The 20,743-nt window shown below is 35.4% G+C and overlaps 1 protein-coding gene and 1 pseudogene across 6 annotated transcripts in view; one reads left to right on the plus strand and one right to left on the minus strand.

The window, feature by feature from the left end:
* Positions 1–20,743, plus strand: part of TMEM135 (transmembrane protein 135) — a 258,161-nt gene that overhangs the window by 38,224 nt on the left and 199,194 nt on the right. For all 6 annotated transcript variants that reach the window (XM_008020450.3, XM_008020451.3, XM_008020449.3 and 3 more), the window contains one exon: positions 474–507. In XM_008020450.3, coding sequence (XP_008018641.3) covers positions 474–507 — 34 coding nt within the window. The remainder of the gene's footprint in view (positions 1–473; positions 508–20,743) is intronic.
* Positions 1,167–5,131, minus strand: LOC103248182 (E3 ubiquitin-protein ligase XIAP pseudogene; annotated as a pseudogene).

A 20,743-nucleotide genomic window follows, 5' to 3' on the forward strand; every position in this document is an offset into this window, starting at 1 on the left:
AGTATGATTTGTAATATTATTTAATGAAACAAACAATTATATTGTGTGTGAAACGGATAGAAGGCTTGTTTTACTTATTTATTTTTTGATACATTTTTATTTGGTCAGAATTGTTCTTTTTGGCAAGATGAATTAGAATTGTTTATAAAAAATTTAGATTTAGCTAGCATAGATGAGTAAGAAATTATACCACTCTTGCAATAACAAATAACAATGGGGAAATAGTAATTTTAAATATTTAATGACTGCTAAGAATATTTAATGGCCACAAAACACGTGATTTTATGGAATTTTTTTAGATGCAGCTAAATTTAGGTCACAGAAAAATTAGTTCAGCATAATTTACCTGTTTTTCTAAGATACCAGTACGATTCTCAATTTCTGAGAATTCTTTTTATAGACTTCCAATAAATGATAAAGTGATTATTAAGTCAAATTGAAGTCTAATATCTTCCTTTTAAAATTATTTGCAGGAGAGGGCTGCTCACAATTTATATGGCCAACTTGGTAAGTATTTTGTTTTAACCTTTGATGTCTTCCATAAGCTGTATCTTTTTAAAATCATGTTTTCTTAAAAAAAGTAAAAGAGGAAAGCCACTTGTATCTGAGGATAGTCTCTGTGTTAATGGATAGACTTAAATGTTCAAAAAAGCCTTGATACCATCTGGTTTGTTCCTGTCATATAGGATTGAATTTCACGTATTTTAGAAGGAAATCACTGTCTTGTGCTCCTCATTGCCTTTTTTTTTTAAAGTTTATATCTTCATCTTTGATAGGCTATAATTCTATATGTATATATCTCTTTATATCTGTTTATATATATAATTTCATATTCTGCCTCTGTTGTGATTTCTTATGGGAAAAACGATATAAGGATGGGTTTTTATGATACATGTTCTTCTTGGACAGTAAAATGACGTTGGTACTATCTCCAAACACTCAGTTCATTTAATAATATAATTAGCTAGGCTTCCAAATTTTTTAGTTTACAGAAATGAAGTTGTTTGATATTCTTTAAAGTAAATATATAATCAAGGTTATATAATTTTTATTGCCAAGTTAATATTTTAAAAACATTTACATTAAAATCTTTTCAGGTTGTTTAATAGACTTGATAGGCAACATTAAAAAATTTAACTAGGATAGATTAATAATTATTTATTTACCTAAGGTTTAGTTCTTGAATTCTGTAAGAAGGGAGTATATTTCAGAGGTACATTTAGCAATTCTTTTTAGTTATAAAATATATACTCTTTGCTCTGTACTTCTGTGTTTCTGTGCCAGATGCTGGTAAACAAGAGATAGCTTTTGCATTCATGGAGTTTTACTCTCTAGTGGGAGAAGTCACAGCAGAAATAATAATATATGAAAAGGACTGAAAGATGATTTATAGGTTCCTGTGGAAATCATATAGCACCAAACTATTCTGGGTGTGTGGGGTTGGGTCAGAGAAAAGTGGGTTTAACTCCTTTTGAGTCATAGACCTCTCTCAGAATCTGATGACATATATGGACATTCTGTACAGAAAACTGCTCATGTAAGGAACGATACCCAAATTTTCATTTCAGGGTGTTCATGGACCACCAATTAAGAAAGCCTAGGGTATGCCATCAAGTAAATTTATTTTGAAATACTCCAGAAAATTAGGAGTTCTAAGCTCTTTTAATTGTAACGAAATGGAAATTTCAGGACAGCAGGAGAGCAGGATTTCTTTTTGGCATTATTCTCCTTGAAAAAATTCTTACTAGAATGTAAGCTCTTGAACTTCTAAATAGAGTCTGTCATGTATTGAGATTTAATAAATACTTGTTTTAATAACAATCTTCCTGGGTGTAGAATTCTAGATTGACAATGATTTAAAGATAATCCTTTATCTTTGTTCTCTCTTGATACTTTTTGTAGTCTGTTGTCAATCTGGTTTTACTTTTTAGGTAATCTCTCTTTTTTTTCTCAATTTTTTTTAAAAATTTACTTTTGAAGAATTTATTTTTGGCATATTGGGTTTACTATGATATGGATTTATTTTTATTTAGTTTGATCAGAAATCAGCTTTTGTAGTCCGAGAATTAATGGTTAGTTCTGGAATTAAATTCTTATCCATCCCCTCTCTGAATCTTGCTTCTTCCCATTCTCTATATTCTATTGTTTTGGAACTCCTTTGAGATGCATGTTAAACATTCTTATGTGCCTCTTCAAGTTTTCTTAATCAATCTTTAACATTTTCCTAATTTTTCATCTCTTTGTGCTGAATTCTGGTTATCTTTTCAGATTTGTTTTCAAGTTAGCTCATCTATTTACTTGTTTCCATTTATTTTATTTTATTTGTTTTATTTTTTTGGTCTCATTTTGTTGCCCAGGCTGGAGTACAGTGGTGTGATCACGGCTCAAACTCCTGGGCTCAAGCAGTCCTCCCACCTCAGCCTCCCAAGTAGCTGGGACCACAGGCATATACCACAATGTCCAGCTATTTTTTTTTACATTTTATTTTTGTAGAGATGGGATCTCTCTATGTTGCCTATGCTGGTCTCAGACTCTTGGGCTCAAGTGATCCTTTTGCCTTGGCCTCCCAAAGTGCTGTGATTATAGGCAAGAGCCACTGTGCCCAGCCAATTTGCTTGTTGTTTTTATTTATTATTATTATTATTTTTTGAGATGGAGTCTCGTTCTTTCACCCGGGCTGGAGTGCAGTGGTGTGATATCAAGTCACTGCAACCACTGCCTCCTGGGTTCAAGTGTTTCTCCTGCCTCAGCCTCCTGAGTAGCTGGGATTACAGGTGTGCACAATCAAGCCTGGCTAATTTTTTTTGTATTTTTGGTAGAGATGGGGTTTCACCATGTTGTTCACACTGGTCTTGAACTCTTGACCTCGTGATCTGCCTGCCTCAGCCTCCCCAAGTGCTGTTGTTATAGGTGTGAGCCACAGCACCCGGCCAATTTACTTGTTTTTCATGCTGAACCTGTCCAGTAAAAATTCAGTTTGAGTGATGATATTTTACTTTTACAAAGATGATAAACACCAGACTTAACATAAAATCTAGATTTTATGTTAATTAAATGTTAAATAATCATCTAACATACCTCCACAAAACTTTTTTCCATCATATATTGGTTATAAACTCCATTCATTTCTTCATATGATTTTATATTATAATTTTCTTTTGAAAAAATTACTAAGACAATACTGATTTTATACAAGGAATTTCCATCATGATTTTTCATTTATTTCAAAAATAATGGACTCTGGGTTTTTAATTGGTCATGAAACTTTGATTGGTTTAGTATCACCAGCTTCGGTTAGAGACTACTTGGAATATTTGAATGTCAAAGTAAACTTTATTCCTCAAAAGCCAAACTACATATGGCTAGACTTCCTTTTCAGTTCCTATATAATACTTTTCTGAAACCCTCACGCTACAGGTTCTTATTATTTGTCTCTCATTTTCTTCTTACAGCCTAGGCCCAATTCTGTATTTGATATATTTCTCATTTTGTGTATAATTTCTTAATAATTTAGAGGTCTTGGAATCAGTCTGTGCTATTACTGGCAGACTCTGGATCTGGAGCTCCATTACTTCTCCCCTTTTTTCTTTCAATAATACTTCCTTCAATTCCCTCCACCTAGTCTTCCCTCTGGTTCGTTAGTAATTACAGTATAGGCTGGGTGTGGTGGTATGGGCCTGTAGTCCCGGCTACTTGAGAGGCTGAGGTGGGAGGATTGCTTGAGGGCAGTAGCCCAAGATCAACCTGGGTAACATAATGAGACCCCGTCTCTTTTTGCAGTGAAATCTGACTTGATTCATTTTGTGTCTTATCTGAGCACTCAATGAATCTGCAACCAGAACCTCAGGTGACTTTTAGTTGCTCCCAGATAAGTTTGAGTTTTTTCTTCCATTATTAATGTCCTTAAAACCGAACCCCATTTGTATAGGGATAGGCCTAAGGCCAAAATTCTTGTACCATAGGATTTTGAAAGATAGTATAATCTATAGTCAGTGGTGACATTTTTTTCAGCACTTCTCACCAGTGACTCCTCAAGTGAATGGGTTAAATGGATATTACTTATATATTCTTGTTTCTCCTCCTGTAATAGATATTTACACCTTGGATACCATTTAGCATGTTGTTCCCAGGGGTGTTCAATGTGTTTCCATCAGTTAGCCTTCCTCCACAGCAAAAGCATTTTACTTTATCACTTTTACCTAAAGCATAAAATTCAGGCCTGCACACTGCTGCTTGTTAACTGAGTACATCCACATCCCCAGAGTAATGATCCGTGCTTCATAATCTGCCGTGGATGGATTTCTTCAGAGGATTTGTTGAATTGGGGAAATTCCTATCAGAACTCACAACATCAGATTCACTTCAAATGTTAACATTCTGGCCCAAAACAAAGAAGCAATTAAGAAAGTGTTGCCTATGTTCTTCTGCCACCAGCCAGCACTATAAGGTTCCCAATTTTTCAGTTTTCTACCACAATAAAAGCACTGCACTTGGTCATCAATACTTGTGTAGTAGAGTTCAGCACTAACTCTCTTGGGGTTAAGTGGGCATAGTTTGGCTGGTTCTGAAATGACTATAATCAAGCTTCCTCACTATACATGGTGTGTTTCTTGGGTATATGGTATCTGACACATCTAAAACCTGTCCAGTTATCAGAAGATAATCTACATGAATCTCAGATGGCCTGCCTAAGGCAAATTGATCACTGTTTCCCAGTTTTCAACTTTGTACTGACCATTTTGGATACTAGGATTTGCAGGTTGTGTGGCACTATTTTAAAAATAAACGCCATTGGTAATCTGCAGTTTGGGATACTTTCTTGTGTCTTCCAACTACTGAGTCTCCATATTGCCTTCTATCTACTGCTGCATGACAACGAAAGCACCACATGGTATCTCCTTCACCAATATAAAGAAAACCTACCTGTGCCAGTGTTGATGCTGAAACAGGACTACTGCTTGGAAAATTAGCCAAAGTTTTTAAACCGTTAAACTCTTCTACAAATTCTTCATCCTTATTTATGTCTGCAGGTACATAGTTTTAGATCCTTCAAAACTGTTAAAAGCCATCTTCTCTTGAAAATAGGACTTGTTCACCTTTTCTTAGGTATCAGAGTTCAGAAAGGCAGTCTTGGAGGGCGTGAGCTACCCACCCTCCCACCCAGTCATTCCTTCCTTCAACAGTCCTAGGAACCCAGTCATGGAGCCCCTGCTGGGTAGGTGCTGCTTTCCTGCCTTCCCCAGCAGCCTATAATATCATTTTATACAGAGAAAATAAAAAAAGATATTTCAGTCATTCTTCTTGCATTATTGATCACATATGTTTTAATAATTATTCATATTTGGAATAGTTAAAACCATGTTACTTAATACACAGATTTATCACCTTTTTTTGAATACTGATATAGGTAGTGCTTCTCAAACATAGGCATTCTGAAAAATTTTCTGTAGTACAGTTTCCCATTGGGGAAAAAACCTACAAAGATATATTGCATTTATAATAATCATAATTGTATTCACTTCATTTACTTGACAGGAGATAACTTGGATTTTGACTAGACTTTGATAAGAATCAGATCTTCTGCTTACTACTTTGCATGTCTGATGATTGGTAGAACTTTTAACAATCTACCTTTTAGCTTTGTGCATTTCAAATTTCTTTCTTTTTCATTACCCACATATTTTCAGGGCTTGGCACCCTAGGACGTGTCTATATATCATTATGGCCTCTGGTTCTTCACCTTTGTGTCATGACGGGGTAAGTTGGCACAGTAGACAATAGAGTATTCCTGGAAGCCACTCTTTTTTTTTTTCTTTTTCTTTTTCTTTTTTCGAGACAGGATCTGGCTCTGTCACCCAGGCTGGAGTGCAGTGGCATGATCTTGGCTCACTGCAACCTCTGCCTCCTGGGTTCAAGCAATTGTCCTGCCTCAGCACCCAGAATAGCTGGGATTACAGGCGCACACTGCCATGCCTGGCTAATTTTTGTATTTCCAGTAGAGTCAGGGTTTCACCATGTTGGCCAGGCTGGTCTCAAATTCCTGGCCTCAAGTGATCTGCCAGCCTTGGCCTCTCAAAGTGCTGGGATTACAGGCGTGAACCCACCGTGCCTGGCTGCCACTCTTTAATGAACCACTAGGAATCAATGTTCTATACCTAAAAGCAACTGGAAAGTAAATTAATGAATATATAATGCAATCCAAGCTCAATATATCTTGCTAAACTCAATTCTACTAGTAAGCTGGATCCCAAAACCTAGTGCTGCTCACCACAAGGTGAAGTTTGACAGAGAAATCAGAATGTAAAATGATAGGGATCTTAACTATCTATGGTTAAAATACCTTACTTTGGCAAATGTTACCAAAATGTGACTATGTGAACAGATTTTGTAGGGCTCTTTTCGAGGCTTGGAAGAAGCCTGTGGTTATGAGGGGTCTTTATGTTTCTCTGGCTTCCTCCTACCACCACTGTCTCCTTCCTCATTCTCCACTTCAGCCACACTGCCCTCTCTGGTGTTCAGTGAGCATGACAAGCATGCTTTCTCTTCAGGACTTTGATATTTGCTATTCACTTTGTTTTGAGTTCTTACCGCCAGATATCTGCATGGCTTGCTGTTTCATTTCACTGAGACTGCTGAAGTGTCACTGCTGTGAGGCCTTCCATACCTATCTCACATGAAGTAACAGTCACTCTTCATGTCACTTATAACCCTGCAGTCCCAAACCTCTTTATCTTTTTTTTTTTTCATGGAATTGATCAACATCTAACATATATCTTTTTTGCTTATTATTTTATTGTCTGTCTTTCCACTTTGGAATTTACACTTCATGAATGTAGAGTTTTTGTGTGTTTTATACCTGCTGTGTCATGCCTAGAACAGTGCCTAAAATGTACTTTGTGCCATAATTTGTTAAATGAATCATAGATGAATGTGTTTATTAACCCATCTACGCTGGAGGTTGCAAATTTGTTTTTGTGAAAAATCAGACCTACTTGAGCAGTGGGAAAAAAATAACTCCTACTTTCTAGTAGGAGCAACTGGAGCATTATTAGAAGCTTAGCGTTCTAATAATGGAACACTAGGCATAAATGGGTTAAAGAGAAGGATTTATAGGAGACATACCAAATTATACCTAGATGTTTATTTAAAAGCTTGTTTTAAATATTTTAGGTTGGCGCAAAAGTAATGGTGATTTTGCTGTAATATTTACTTTATAAGTAAAACCTTGCTTTATTTGACTGCATTAATGTTGTATTTTAGATTAAAATATACAAAGATTAAAAGTCGGTGGTCGTGGAACATAGATGAAGTATGTGACTTACTTTGAACTGAGTGTGAACACTTATGTCTTGCCAGCTCATGGTGTTGTAATCAGAATCCAGAAAAACAGATAACTGCAGGAAATCATCTACTTTAAAATGATAAACTTAAATTATTAAGTGATAATAAATACTACAACCTGAAAAGAATTTAAAACAATTGATTAATCTTAGTCATAGATTATAGATTATTTTTATTGTATAACAAAGTATCTTAAATTTTCTTAGTGGCTTTGTTATTGTGCTGCTTTTCTTATGTTTTCAAAAAAGTTTAAAATATTATGCCTGCATGCTAGAATAGATTTGAGTTTTAATGTATTTTTTTAGACACTCATATGCTTTTCTATAGTAGCACATGGTATATACTTCAATACCCAAATACTATGCCTATTCATACACTTATTTTTAAATTATAAGTAAATTTTCTAAAACTTTTGTGTGTTGCCTGCTTTAGATTGTAAATTCCTGGGAAAATGATCTTTAACTTTGATATTATTGATGTTAGAGAGCACACTTAAAATTAAAACTTTTATTTTGAAATAATTATAGATTCATATGCAATTATAAAAAGTAATATAGGGATCCCATGTTCTCTTTACCCACTTTCCCCCAATAGTAGCATATTGCAAAACTATAATATAATATCAAAACCAGAATATTTAATTGATACAGTCAAGATACAGAATATTTCCATCATAACAACACCCACTTCTCTCTTGTTGTCGCCCCTCCTTAACCCCTGTTCATGGTTTTTAGTTATTATGAATAAATCTGCTATAAATATTCATGTACAGATTTTTATGTTTTTATTGTTCTGGGATAAATGCCCATTAGTGCAGTTGCTGGGTTTATATTGTGGTTACATGTTTAGTATTTTCTTTTTTTAAAGACAGATTTTTACTCTGTTGCCCAGGCTGGAGTGCAGTGGTATGATCTTGGCTCACTGCAACCTCTGCCTCCTGGGTTCAATCGATTCTCCTGCCTCAGCCTCCTGAGTAGCTGGGATTACAGGTACATGCCACCATGCCTGGCTAATTTTTGTATTTTTAGTGGAGACGGGGTTTCACCATGTTGGTCAAGCTGGTCTCGAACTCCTGACTTCGTTATCTGCCCTCCTCGGCCTCCCAAAGTGCTGGGATTACAGGCGTGAGCCACCACGTTTAGTTTTTAAAGAAACTATCAAATGTGTTCCTGAGTGGTGGCTGTACCATTTTTTAGGGTTCCCAACCTAGAAGAAAGCTTTGAATCTCTAGTTCTTTAAAATGGAAAACCTTTTTGGGGGTTACATTTGTCTGTAAATTTTAGTATTAGAAAAATTTCTGGGAAAGTACAAAATGTGAATTGGTGTTTTTAGCCAGTTATAAATGCTCAGTAATTCAAAGCTTTAATGAGATCAAGGACTTGACACATAGATATTGACTATGTCTAAGGGAAAGTGAATTTGAACATTATCATAATTTTTTCTGGATACTAATAATAACCTGATGCGCTTCATCTTCCTTTTTATCTAAACAGAGCCATTTATTTATTACTATATAACTTTTACTACATGAAGAGGGTGCTTGTTTCAGAACAGGTAGGGATTTAAGGATTCAGGGAGAACTGAATTCAACCTAAAGAAATAACTTTTCTTATGACTTGATTATATTGCTTACAAGACTAAGTTGAAATTGTTGGCTTATAACATCCTACAATAAAATTTCTAAATGTTGGGAAGTTTTATTTAAACAAAATATTTACTGTTTTTTGGTATGTGTCTCTGATTTGGAAAATAAAGAGGAGAGTAAAAGTCATCTGTATTTGGGAGGCCAAGGCGAGTGGATCACCTGAGGTCAGGAGTTTGAGACCAGCCTGGCCAACATGGTGAAACCCCATCTCTACTAAAAAATACAAAAATTAGCCAGGCATGGTGGCATGCGCCTGTAATCCTAGCTACTAGGGAGGCTGAGGCAGGAGAATCGATTGAATCCGGGAGGTGGAGGTTGCAATAAGCCAAGATCGTGCCACTGCACTCCCGCCTTTGCAACAGAGCAATACTCTGTCTCAAAAAAAAAAAAAAAAAAAAAGAGAACTTTAAGAAAAAGAGCCATCAGATACAAGTACGTTTTGATAAGTTGCAATCATTAGACCATTAGTTTATAGCCTTAATGATTAACTAGCACTTAAAAACATACAAATTGAAGGCAATTGTATTAATACCCATCTGAAAATGTTACTTTCTTGTTATATGTTAGTTAGCATGTATTAGAGTGAAAAGTAACCAATTTAAAAAATAGTAGTTTTCTAGATTTTAAATGTTGATAGTGAATTAGTTATTAAAGGTCAAAATGAATGAAATGTATATAGAAATAAGTATAAAGAGTTAAATATTTTCTCTGTCCAAAATATGTCTATAAAATTATGGAAAAATTTTCCTGGGGCTGATGTGCCAGAACTGATTACCCATAAGAGAACACTTACTGTTAGATTTCAGCTTTGCCACAGTATGATTTAAGAGAGAACACATAAGCAAAATTTGCATTTGCATGATTTTCCATTATTATATCAGTTGTGACAACAACTAAGTTTTCCAGTCTTTCAAAATTGATTATATGCTGCTAACATTTATTTAAAATGTGATGTCAAATGTAATTAGTTCACTTACATTTTATTTTAAGAAAAAAAAGTAAGACATTTAAAAATCCTTCTGTGTGACTCCTTTTGAAAACTTCTCTGTAATTTTATTTATGTCACCAAGCATTTCAACAGTATATATGTTTTAAAATTGTAAACATACATCTAATGTATGTTAGCAATTTGTCTTTAGCATTTGGTTTTTCATGTTAAGCATGCAGTATATTTTATTAAAACATCTATATTTGATTTTTCAAACATAGGTTTGAAAATGGTGATTCAGGCTGGGCACAGTGGCTCACGCCTGTAATCCCAGCATTTTGGGAGGCTGAGGAGGGAAGATCACCTGAGGTTGGGAGTTCGAGACCAGCCTGACCAACATGGATAAACCCCGTCTCTACTAAAAATACAAAATTAACTGGGTGTGGTGATGCATGCCTGTAATCCCAGCTACTCAGGAATCTGAGGCAGGAGAATAGCTTGAACCTGGGAGGCAGAGGTTACATTATGCTACTGCACTCCAGCCTGGGCAACAAGAGCAAAACTCCATCTCAGAAAAAAAAGAAAAAAGAAAAAAGTGCTTTCTCTTGTTCTTTCACTCAACAGAGAATGATCCCCACAGACCAAGCAGTTCTCTGGAAGCACGTTCTCTAGCAGACACCAGCTTAGTGTCTTCTAATTCAATTTAATTCTGACACTGTCTACCTGGATGGAGATAGCATCAGATTCCACAGGTTGAAGGCTCAGTTTCATAAGACTGCCTCCACCTCAGATGCCAATAGAAAGTAATACTTGTTATCTATACTTTTGACTGATCAGCTATAAATTGGGGTTCCCACTACCCCCTCTTCAAGGTCAGCTAATTTACCAAAGCAGATCACAGAACTCAGGGAAACACTTTGCTTACATTTACTGGTTTATTATAGAGGATATTAGAAAGGTTTTGGATGAATAGCCAGATGGAAGAGATGCATATGGCAAGATATGGGAAAAGTCTAACAAGAGCAAATGTTGGTATGAATGTATAGGAACTGGAACTATCAGATTCCTGCATGTGGGAACGTACAATTGTTTAACCCCTTTGGAAGCTGATTTGACAGTTTATTAAAAGGATAAACATACACTTTTCCATATGAGCCAACAAATCTACTCATAGACATTTGCTTTAGAGAAATACATTTTTATTTCTTTTTTAAGTTATTTTTAATTGACAAATCATACTTGTATATATCTATGGGGCACAATGTGATGTGTGTATATATATATGCGTGTATATATATATATATGAATCTCGAACTCCTGACCTCAGGTGATCCACTCGCCTTGGCTTCCCAAATACAGATACAAAAAAAACAGATTTTTTTTTTTTGAGAAATGTCTGTTCAGGGCCTTTGGCCATTTTTTAATTGGGTTGTTTCCTTGTAATTGTGTTAAATCCCTTATATATTTTGGATATTAACCCTTTATCAGATGTATAATTTGCAAAGATTTTCTCCTAATCTGTGGAATCTGTGGGTCATCTCCTTTTCTTTTTTGAGACAGAGTCTCGCTCTGTCACTCAGGCTGGAGTGCAGTGGTGTGACCTTGGCTCACTGTAACCTTCACCTCCCAGAGTCAAGCAATCCTCCCGTAACTTCTTGAGTAGCTGGGACTGCAGGTGCATGTCACTATGCCTGGCTAGTTTTTGTACTTTTTGTAGAGATGGGGTTTCACCATGTTGCCCAGGCTTCCAATCTGTAGGTTGTCTCTTTACCCTGTTAATTGTTTCCTTTGCTGTACAGAAGCTTTTTAGTTTGATGTAATCCCATTTGTCTATTTCTGCTTTTATTGCCTGTGCTTTTGGGTTCATATCCAAAAAAAAAATTGCCTAGACCAGTGCCATGAAGCTTTTGCCCTATATTTTCTTTTAGTCATTTTATAGTCTTTAACCCATTTTGAATTAATTTTTGTATACCATATGAGATAAGAGCCCGGTTTCATTCTTTTGCAAGTAGATATCCAGTTTTCCTAACACCGTTTATTGAGGAGACTTGGTTTTTTCCTGTTTTGTGTTGTTAGCACCTTTGTCAAAAATCAGTTGTCATAACTGTGGGTTTATTTATTTCTGGGTTATTTATTCTGTTCCATTGGTCTGTGTGTCTGTTTTTATGCCAGTACAATGCTGTTTTGATTAAAATAGATTTAAAATATATTTTAAAATCAGGGAGTGTGATGGCTTCTAGCTTTGTTCATTTTCCTTAGGATTCTTTGGCTGTTTGGGGTCTTTTGTGGTTCCATTTGAACTTAAAGATTGCTTTTTCTATTTCTGTGAAAAATTACATTGGAATTTCAGTAAGGATTGCATTGAATCTATAGATTGCTTTGGGCAGTATGAATATTTTAACAATATTAATTTTCCCAATTCATGAACATGGGTGTTTTCCTGCAGTTTTGTTTATCAGTGTTTTATAGTGTTTTTAGTATATGGATCTTTTACCTTCTTGGTTAAATATACACGTAAGGATTTTATTTTTTGTTGTTGCTGTTGTAAATGGGATTTTTTTCTTAATTTATTTTTGAATAGTTGATTATTAGTGTATAAAAATATTACTGATTTTTGTATGTTGACCGTGTGTCCTGCAACTATACTGAATTTATTTATCAGTTCCAACAGTTTTTTGGTGGAATCTTTAGGGTTTTTAATGTATAAGATCATATACTCTGCAAACAGAGATTGTTTTACTTCTTTCTTTCCTACTAGGATTACTTTTATTTGTTTCTCTTGCCTAATTGCTCTGGTTAGGGCTTCTAGTACTATGTTGAAAAGAGATGGTGAGAGTGGGCATCCTTGACTTTTTCCTCATCTTAGAGAAAACGCTTTCAACTTTTCACCGTTGAGTATGATGTTAGCCGTGGGCTTGTCATATATGGCCTTCATTGTGTTGAGGTACATTCCTCTATACCTAATTTGTTGAGAGTTTTTATTGTGAAAGGATGTTGAATTTTGTCAGCACTCTTTCTGCATCTCTTGAGATGATCATAAGGATTTTATCCTTCATCCTGCTAATGTGGCATATCACAGGGGTCCCCAGCCCCTGGGCCACAAACCCTGTCAGGAACCAGCCCGCAAAGCAGGAGATGATACGCAGTGAGCGACCATTATTGCCTGAGCTCTGTCTCTTGTCAGATCAGCAGTGGCATTAGATTCTCATAGGAACCCAAACCCGATTGCGAACTGCACATGTGAGGGATCTAGGTTGCATGCTTCTTGTGATGATCTGAGGTGGAACAGTTTCATCCTGAAACCAACTCCCACGCCCCTCCACCCCCGCCCTTGCATCCATGGAAAATTGTCTTCCAGGAAACCGTTTTCTGGTTCCAAAAATGTTGGGGACTGCTGGCCTATCACATTTATTGATTTCCTATTGAAACATCTTTGCCTCCCAGGGTTAAATGCCACTTGATCATGGTGAAAGATTTTTAAAAAACAGGTAAAAACACTTAAATTGACATATATTACTTGTACATATTTATATGGTACATGTAATATTTTGATACATGCATAGACTGCGTAATGTAGGATATCCATCTCTTTGAACATTTATCATTTCTTTGTGTTGGGAACATTTTTCCTTTTTTATTTGCAGAAGATTTCTGTAGTGTCAGGAACATTTTAAATCTTTTCTTTTAGCTATTTTGAAATAGACAATATGTTGTTAACTGTAGTCACTCACCCTACTGTGTTATAGCACACCAGAACTTATTTCTTGTATCTCACTTTATGTTTGTACTCATTCACCAACCTCTTTTCATCTACCCTTCTCCTACACAGCTTCTGGTATTTACTGTTCTGCTGTCTATCTCCATGAGATCAACTTTTTTAGCTCTCACGTATGAGTGAGAATATGTGATGTTTATCTTTTGTGCCTGGCTTTTTTCACTTAATATAATGATCTCCAGTTCCATCTGTGTTGCTGCAACTGACAGTATTTCTTTTTTTTTTTGAGACGGAGTCTCTCTCTGTTGCCCAGTGCAGTGGGGTGATCTTGGCTCATTGCAACCTCCACCTCCTGGGTTCAAGTGATTCTCCTGCCTCAGCCTTCTGAGTAGCTGGGATTATAGGTGCCTGTCACCATGCCCAACTACTTTTTGTAGTTTTAGTAGTAATGGGGTTTCACCATGTTGGCCAGGCTGGTCTTGACCTCCTGACCTCAGGTGATCCATCCGCCTTAGCCTCTCAAAGTGTTGGGATTACAGGTGTGAGCCACTGCACCTGGCTAACCGACAGTATTTCAAGTGAAAGATTCTTTTAATGTATTAATTGGATTCAGTTTGCTAGTATTTTGTTAAGGATTTTTGCATCTATGTTCATCAGGGATATTGGCCTGTAATTTTCTTTTCTTGAAGTGCCCTTGTTTGACTTTGGTATCAGGGTAATATTGGCTTTGTAAAATGAGTTTGGGTGTATTCCTTCTGTTTCAGTTTTTTTTTGAAGAGTTTGAGAAAGATTGGTATTCGTTTTTCTTTAAGTGTTTATTAGAATTCACCAGGTCCTTGGATTTTCTTTGATGGGAAACTTTTTATTATTTATTCTATCTGCTTACTCATTATTGGTTGTGTAAGGCCATTCTTGCATTGCGATAAAGAGATATCAGTATCAGAGGCTGGATAATTTATAAATAAAAGAGGTTTAATTGGCTAATGGTTCTGCAGGCTCACGGTTCTGCAGGCTGTATGGGAGGCATAGTCCTGGCATCAGCTTCTGGGAAGTCCTCAGGAAGCTTACGATCATGGCAGAAGGTGTGAAGTGGGAGCCGGCATGTCACATGGTGAAAGCAAGAGCAAAGGCAGGGATTGAGGGGTGCCACACACTTTTAAATAACTATGTCTCACGAGAACTCACTATCATGAAGATAGCACCAAGGCATGAGGGATCCACCCCCAAGATACAAACACTTCCCACTGGGCCCCACTTGTAGCATTGAGGATTGCAACTCAACATGGTATTTCAGTGGGGACAAATATGCAGACTATATCATTGGTCTATTTAGATATTTTTTAATTTTTCATGATTCAGTCTTGGTAGGTTGTATGTGTCTAATAATTTATCCATTTCTTTTAGGTTATATAATTTGTTGGCATATAATTGTTCATAGCTGTTTCTTTTTTATTATTATACTTTAAGTTCTAGGGTACATGTACACAATGTGCAGGTTTGTTACATATGTATACATATGCCATGTTGGTGTGCTGCACCCTTAACTCGTCATTTACATTAGGTATTTCTCCTAATGCTATCCGTCCCTCCTCCCCCTACCCCACGACAGGCCCTGGTGTGTGATGTTCTCCACCCTGTGTCCAGGTGTTCTCATTGTTCAATTCTCACCTATGAGTGAGAACATGCAGTGTTTGGTTTTCTGTCCTTGCAATAGTTTGCTCAGAACGATGGTTTCCAGCTTCATCCATGTCCCTACAAAGTACATGAACTCATCTTTTTATAGCTGCATAGTATTCCATGGTGTATATGTGCCACATTTTCTTAATCCAGTCTATCATTGATGGACATTTGGGTTGGTTCCAAGTCTTTGCTATTGTGAATAGTGCCGCAGTGAACATACGTGTGCATATGTCTTTATAGTAGCATGATTTATAATCCTTTGGGTATATACCCAGTAATGGGATGGCTGGGTCAAATGGTATTTCTAGTTCTGGATCCTTGAGGAATTGCCACACTGTCTTCCACAATGGTTGAACTAGTTTACAGTCCCACCAACAGTGTAAAAGTGTTCCTGTTTCTCCACATCCTCTCCAGCACCTGTTGTTTCCTGACTTTTTAATGGTAGCCATTCTAACTGGTGTGAGATGGTATCTCATTGTGGTTTTGATTTGCATTTCTCTGATGGCCAGTGGTGATGAGCATTTTTTCATGTGTCTGTTGGCTGCATAAATGTCTTCTTTTGAGAAGTGTCTGTTCATATCCTTTACCCACTTTTTGATGGGGTTGATTGATTTTTTTTCTTGTAAATTTGTTTAAGTTCTTCGTAGATTTTGGATGTTAGCCCTTTGTCAGATGGGTAGTTTGCAAAAATGTTCTCCCATTCTGTAGGTTGCCTGTTTACTCTGATGGTAGTTTCTTTTGCCGTGCAGAAGCTCTTTAGTTAAATTAGATCCCATTTGTCTATTTTGACTTTTGTTGCCATTGCTTTTGGTGTTTTAGTCATGGAGTCCTTGCCCATGCCTATGTCCTGAATGGTATTGCCTAGATTTTCTTTTAGGGTTTTTATGGTTTTAGGTTTAACATTTAAGTCTTTAATCCAATGTCTCCTCTTTCATTTTTCATTTTATTTTTCTTCTCTCTTAAACTAGCTAAGGGTTTGTCAATTTTACTTAAAAAAAACCAACTCTCAGTTTTGTTGATTTTTTAAAATAGTGTTTTCCTAGTCTCTATTTTATTTATTTCTGCTTTGATCTTTGTTATTTCCTTTACTTATTTACTTTTGGCTTAGTTTGTCTTTTTCTAGTTTCTTAAGGTGTAGTATTAGATTTGTTACTTGAAATCTTCTTTTTTGATGTAGGCATTTAGTGCTATTAATTTCCCTTTTGGAACTACTTTTGCTGCATCCTATAAATTTTGGTTTGGTGTGCTTCCATTTTTGTTTGTCTTCGGCATATGAATTCTGATTTCTATGTAAAGACTTGTATACAAATATTCTTAGAGTCTTTGGTTGTTTGCCAAAAACTAGAAGCAATCAAAAGTTCATTAATAGATGATTTGATAAACATATTGTGCTATGTCCAAACAGTGGTATACTTCTCATGTATAAAAGGGAAAGAGCTTTGACACATTGAACTATATGGATGATTCTCAAAATCATTATGAGTGAAAGAAGCTAAGACAAAAAGGATCATGTAATCTATAGTAACAGAAAGCAGATATGTGGTGGGAGAGTAGGGAGTGAAGGGATTGAGTGAGAGATAGTACAAAGGAACACAAGGAAACTTTGGAGGTGATAGATGTGTTAATTATTTTGATCGTGATGATCATTTTAGAGTGTGCACATATTTAAAAACTTTTCAAAATGTACTCTTTAAATTTTTGGTGTTTATTGTAAAGTTGTTCCCCTTTATCTGCTGCTAAATGTCTGTTCCAAGACCTCCAGTAGATGCCTGAAACCATGGGGAGTGCTGAAACCTAGATACATGGTGTTTTTCCTATATGTACATATCCTGACAAAGTTTAATTTATAAATTTGGCACAGTAAGATATTAGCAACAATAGATACAATAGAATAGAACAATTATAATAATATACTGTAATAAAAGTTATGTGAATGTGGTATCTCTGTCTCTCTGAAAATTCCTTGGTGTACTGTGCTCACTTTCCTCTTCTTGTCATGTTGTGAGATACTCAATTGCCAGCATGATGAGATGAAATGAGGTTGATGATGTAGGCCTTGCGACATAGCATTTAAAACTTATGAGTTGTTTATTTCTGGAATCTTGTATTAAGTATTTTTGGACCACAATTTATTGTTGGTAACTAAAACCATGGAAAGCAAAACCGTGGATAAAGGGGGACTACTATATATCAGTAAAGCTGTTAAAAAATTATGTTTGCAGCATAAAAAACTGCTCAATCATCCTGGAGTTTTACATGTTCCTCCAGTATGTTAACATAAATCAGCTTTGGCTAACATACTTTTGAAATAATTTAAAAGTACCAACTCATTTTTTTTTTTTTTTGCCACTATTGTTATACTGTTTGTCAGTGTATTGGTGGATTTTAAATTTTTCTTTATGTGTTAATTAGATAGAGAAGTAAACCGTGTATGAATAAGTTTTATTGACTGGCAAAGAAGTTATCTTCCTCTTACTGGAATGGATAACAGAATGACTTCCTCTGGGTTCTTCCTTCTCTGCTGCCTGGCTTTTTTGTGTCACTCCAGATTTTTGGTTGAGAGAACTTGGTTCAAGTGTCCATCTCTAAAGCAATCATTTATGACCTCAGTGACAGTGTATCTACTGTAGAGGTATAGCTGGTTGTGGCGGTGTCAAAATTCCTCAAGGAGAGGGCAGTTCTCAGTGGTATTATTTTTGGGCTGTATACCACGTATGCAAAATGATATAGATAGTTTTCCAACTCAAATTACAAAAAAACACAGTAAAGTGGTTAAGAACACCAGCTCTAGAGTTAGATGGATTTAAATTTGAAGGCCGGGAGTGGCAGCTCACATTTCTAGACGTAGCTACTTGGCAGGCTGAAGCAGGACGATTGCTTGAGCCCGAGAGTTTGAGGTTATAGTGATCCATGCTTGCATTCTAGCCTGGGCACAGAGTGGGAATCTGTCTCTGAATTTAAAAAAAAAAAAAAAAAAAAAAAAAAAAAATTGAATCCTGCTTTACCATTTAATACCTTTGTGACGATAACTGCAAATCTAAATTTTCTCATCTGTCAAATGGAATAATTCATGGATCATTTTTTGGTGATTATTACGAAGACTAAGTCAATGTGACCCAAGAGGAAAAAGAAGCTATTAAACCTAGCATTTCTACACAGTGATAATGGATTATTCCTTTAGGTAAGAGATGAGTAATTTAAAGAAATGTTTGTTTCGAAACATTCTTTGATAAAGAAACATAGAACTCTGTTTTTGACTGCTTTTTTAAGGAATGTGTGTATGTGTCTGTGTGTGTGTAATGAATAAATGAATAATTCAGGGTGGATAAAAAATTGCATACATTTAAAAATTACAGGCATTATATAAAGGAGGAAGTAATATTTAGGTTACTAGCATTGCACAGTCGTATTCATAATGTGTGATTGGTTTCCCAGAATACTTGCCTGGAGCTGACATGAAAGTAAGTTCTGGGACTTAGCCCTGCCATAGATGCCTTATGTACTTCAACCTAGATGTTTCCTTTTCTAGTTCTGCATTCTTTCACTAACTCTGGACTAAATAAGTCATTGTTGAAGTCTTAAAATGTCGTTTCCTAAACATAGCGATAGGGTATATGTAGAAGCTTAGGACTCCTTAGCAAAGAAGGCCAAAGAAATGCTTAGTTATTTCTCCCCCATCTCTACTTTCCTTAATTAATCCTAGTAGTTTTTGTTGTTGGCCTATTTTTTTGGCTGTGAATTTAAAGGGATTTTCTTATTTCACTTCTTTTTGATATTTAATATATGTGTTTTCTGTATTTTTATTTATTGTTCTCTGAAATAAGCTCTTCCATGTCTGAGATTTTGTCTTCTATGTCTGTCTTTGAAATTTCCTGCAGTAATAACCTGAATGTTTTGTATTCAGTGAATTATACCCATATAAAAGTATAGCTTATGTTTGTTTATTGCTTTAAAACATGCTCCCATACATTTTTCCATTTACCCTGTCAAAAGTTAAATAGGCATGACAGCTTTTATTGTCCCATTTATAGATGAACAAAACTGAATATAAAAGGATATATGATTTCTCTGAACTCAGAGTAATAATATATAAAATAATATTGAAAACTCAAGTTTTGATCCTGGGTTTAGTGCTTTTACTCTGCTATTGTAGCCTATCTAAGTGTTATTGATTGATGACCTTCTAGACTTGAGGCTTTTTAAATAATGATACCAGGAAACAAACCTTATATGTGGCAATAGTTGCAATAGAGAGCATGATTGTTTTATTATGGTTTTTTAATTAATGTTGAATCTAAAGGGCTGGATATAATAGCAATGTTTATAAAAATTTAACACTACCATGACAGCCTCAGGCAGCCTTAGCATGAATATTGACTCAGTACACTTCTGTGTTAAATCATTTTATGTGACTTTGGTCTAGAAGGTAAGCATTACTTGTACTTCTAGGAATTAAATTATTCAACTGTATTGTACATTTAAAACCAAAGGAAAAATAACTTATTTAATTTATATTCATCCGGTTAACTATTTGAGCCCTAAAAAAAATCACTCACTGTTTTACTGTGTTCTGTAGCTCTCTGGTCATGAACCGTATTTCATAGAGTTTTTATCATTTGTATGTGTTTCTTTTATTGTGATATCCATGGCTAGGTTTGTTATAATATTTAGTACTTTTCAAAAACAGAAGCAAAAATCTGTGTCTTTCCTTGTGTGATATTTATTGAACTCATTCTTCTTGTGAGACACAGTTTAATTGCAAGGTTAAATATCATCTTTACAATCTTGTATGTAAAATTATTATAATACTAAAATGTAAATGTAAGTGGTAAAAACACATTTACTAATTTAAGAGTTTAAGTACTTTAGTTTTAAAACAATACATTATATGTTAAGTTTTTTGGAAGAAAATTATGTAGGGCTGATTCCTAGCATGATACAGGTTCTTATCATTTGTTAAATTATATGGCTGAATGGCGTGTGATAAGGAGATTTTTTTCTGCCAATAATGAATTATATCATTTAGTAGTACTTCTCAGCAGACTTTCATGAAAATAATGTAAGTTTAATACTTAATTGTACTGCTTATCAGAAATGATTAATTGAGGAACTGTGCCTAGATGTATCCTATCATGCATAGATTCTGGAATTTTTTGCACTTAGGAGTGCAGAAAATTGGTAATTGGTTCAATAAAGTGAGCTGTACAATGAAGAAATTTAAGAGATTATAAATGGCTTAAATGTGTAGGAAAAAGTATCTCATTTAGAATGTCTCTAAGGCATGCCCTTTGCATCTCCAGTAGTAATTAGCAAATAGAAGATGAAAAGTCATGACCCAACTTATAAATGCCATTTGATGAAAGATAGTTCACATTACAATTTCCATTTTTACTAAAAGCTACAGGAGTCAGGCAAGAATTACTTTTCTTGATAC

Source organism: Chlorocebus sabaeus, chromosome 1 (assembly GCF_047675955.1).
Source record: "Chlorocebus sabaeus isolate Y175 chromosome 1, mChlSab1.0.hap1, whole genome shotgun sequence".
NCBI lineage: Eukaryota > Metazoa > Chordata > Mammalia > Primates > Cercopithecidae > Chlorocebus > Chlorocebus sabaeus.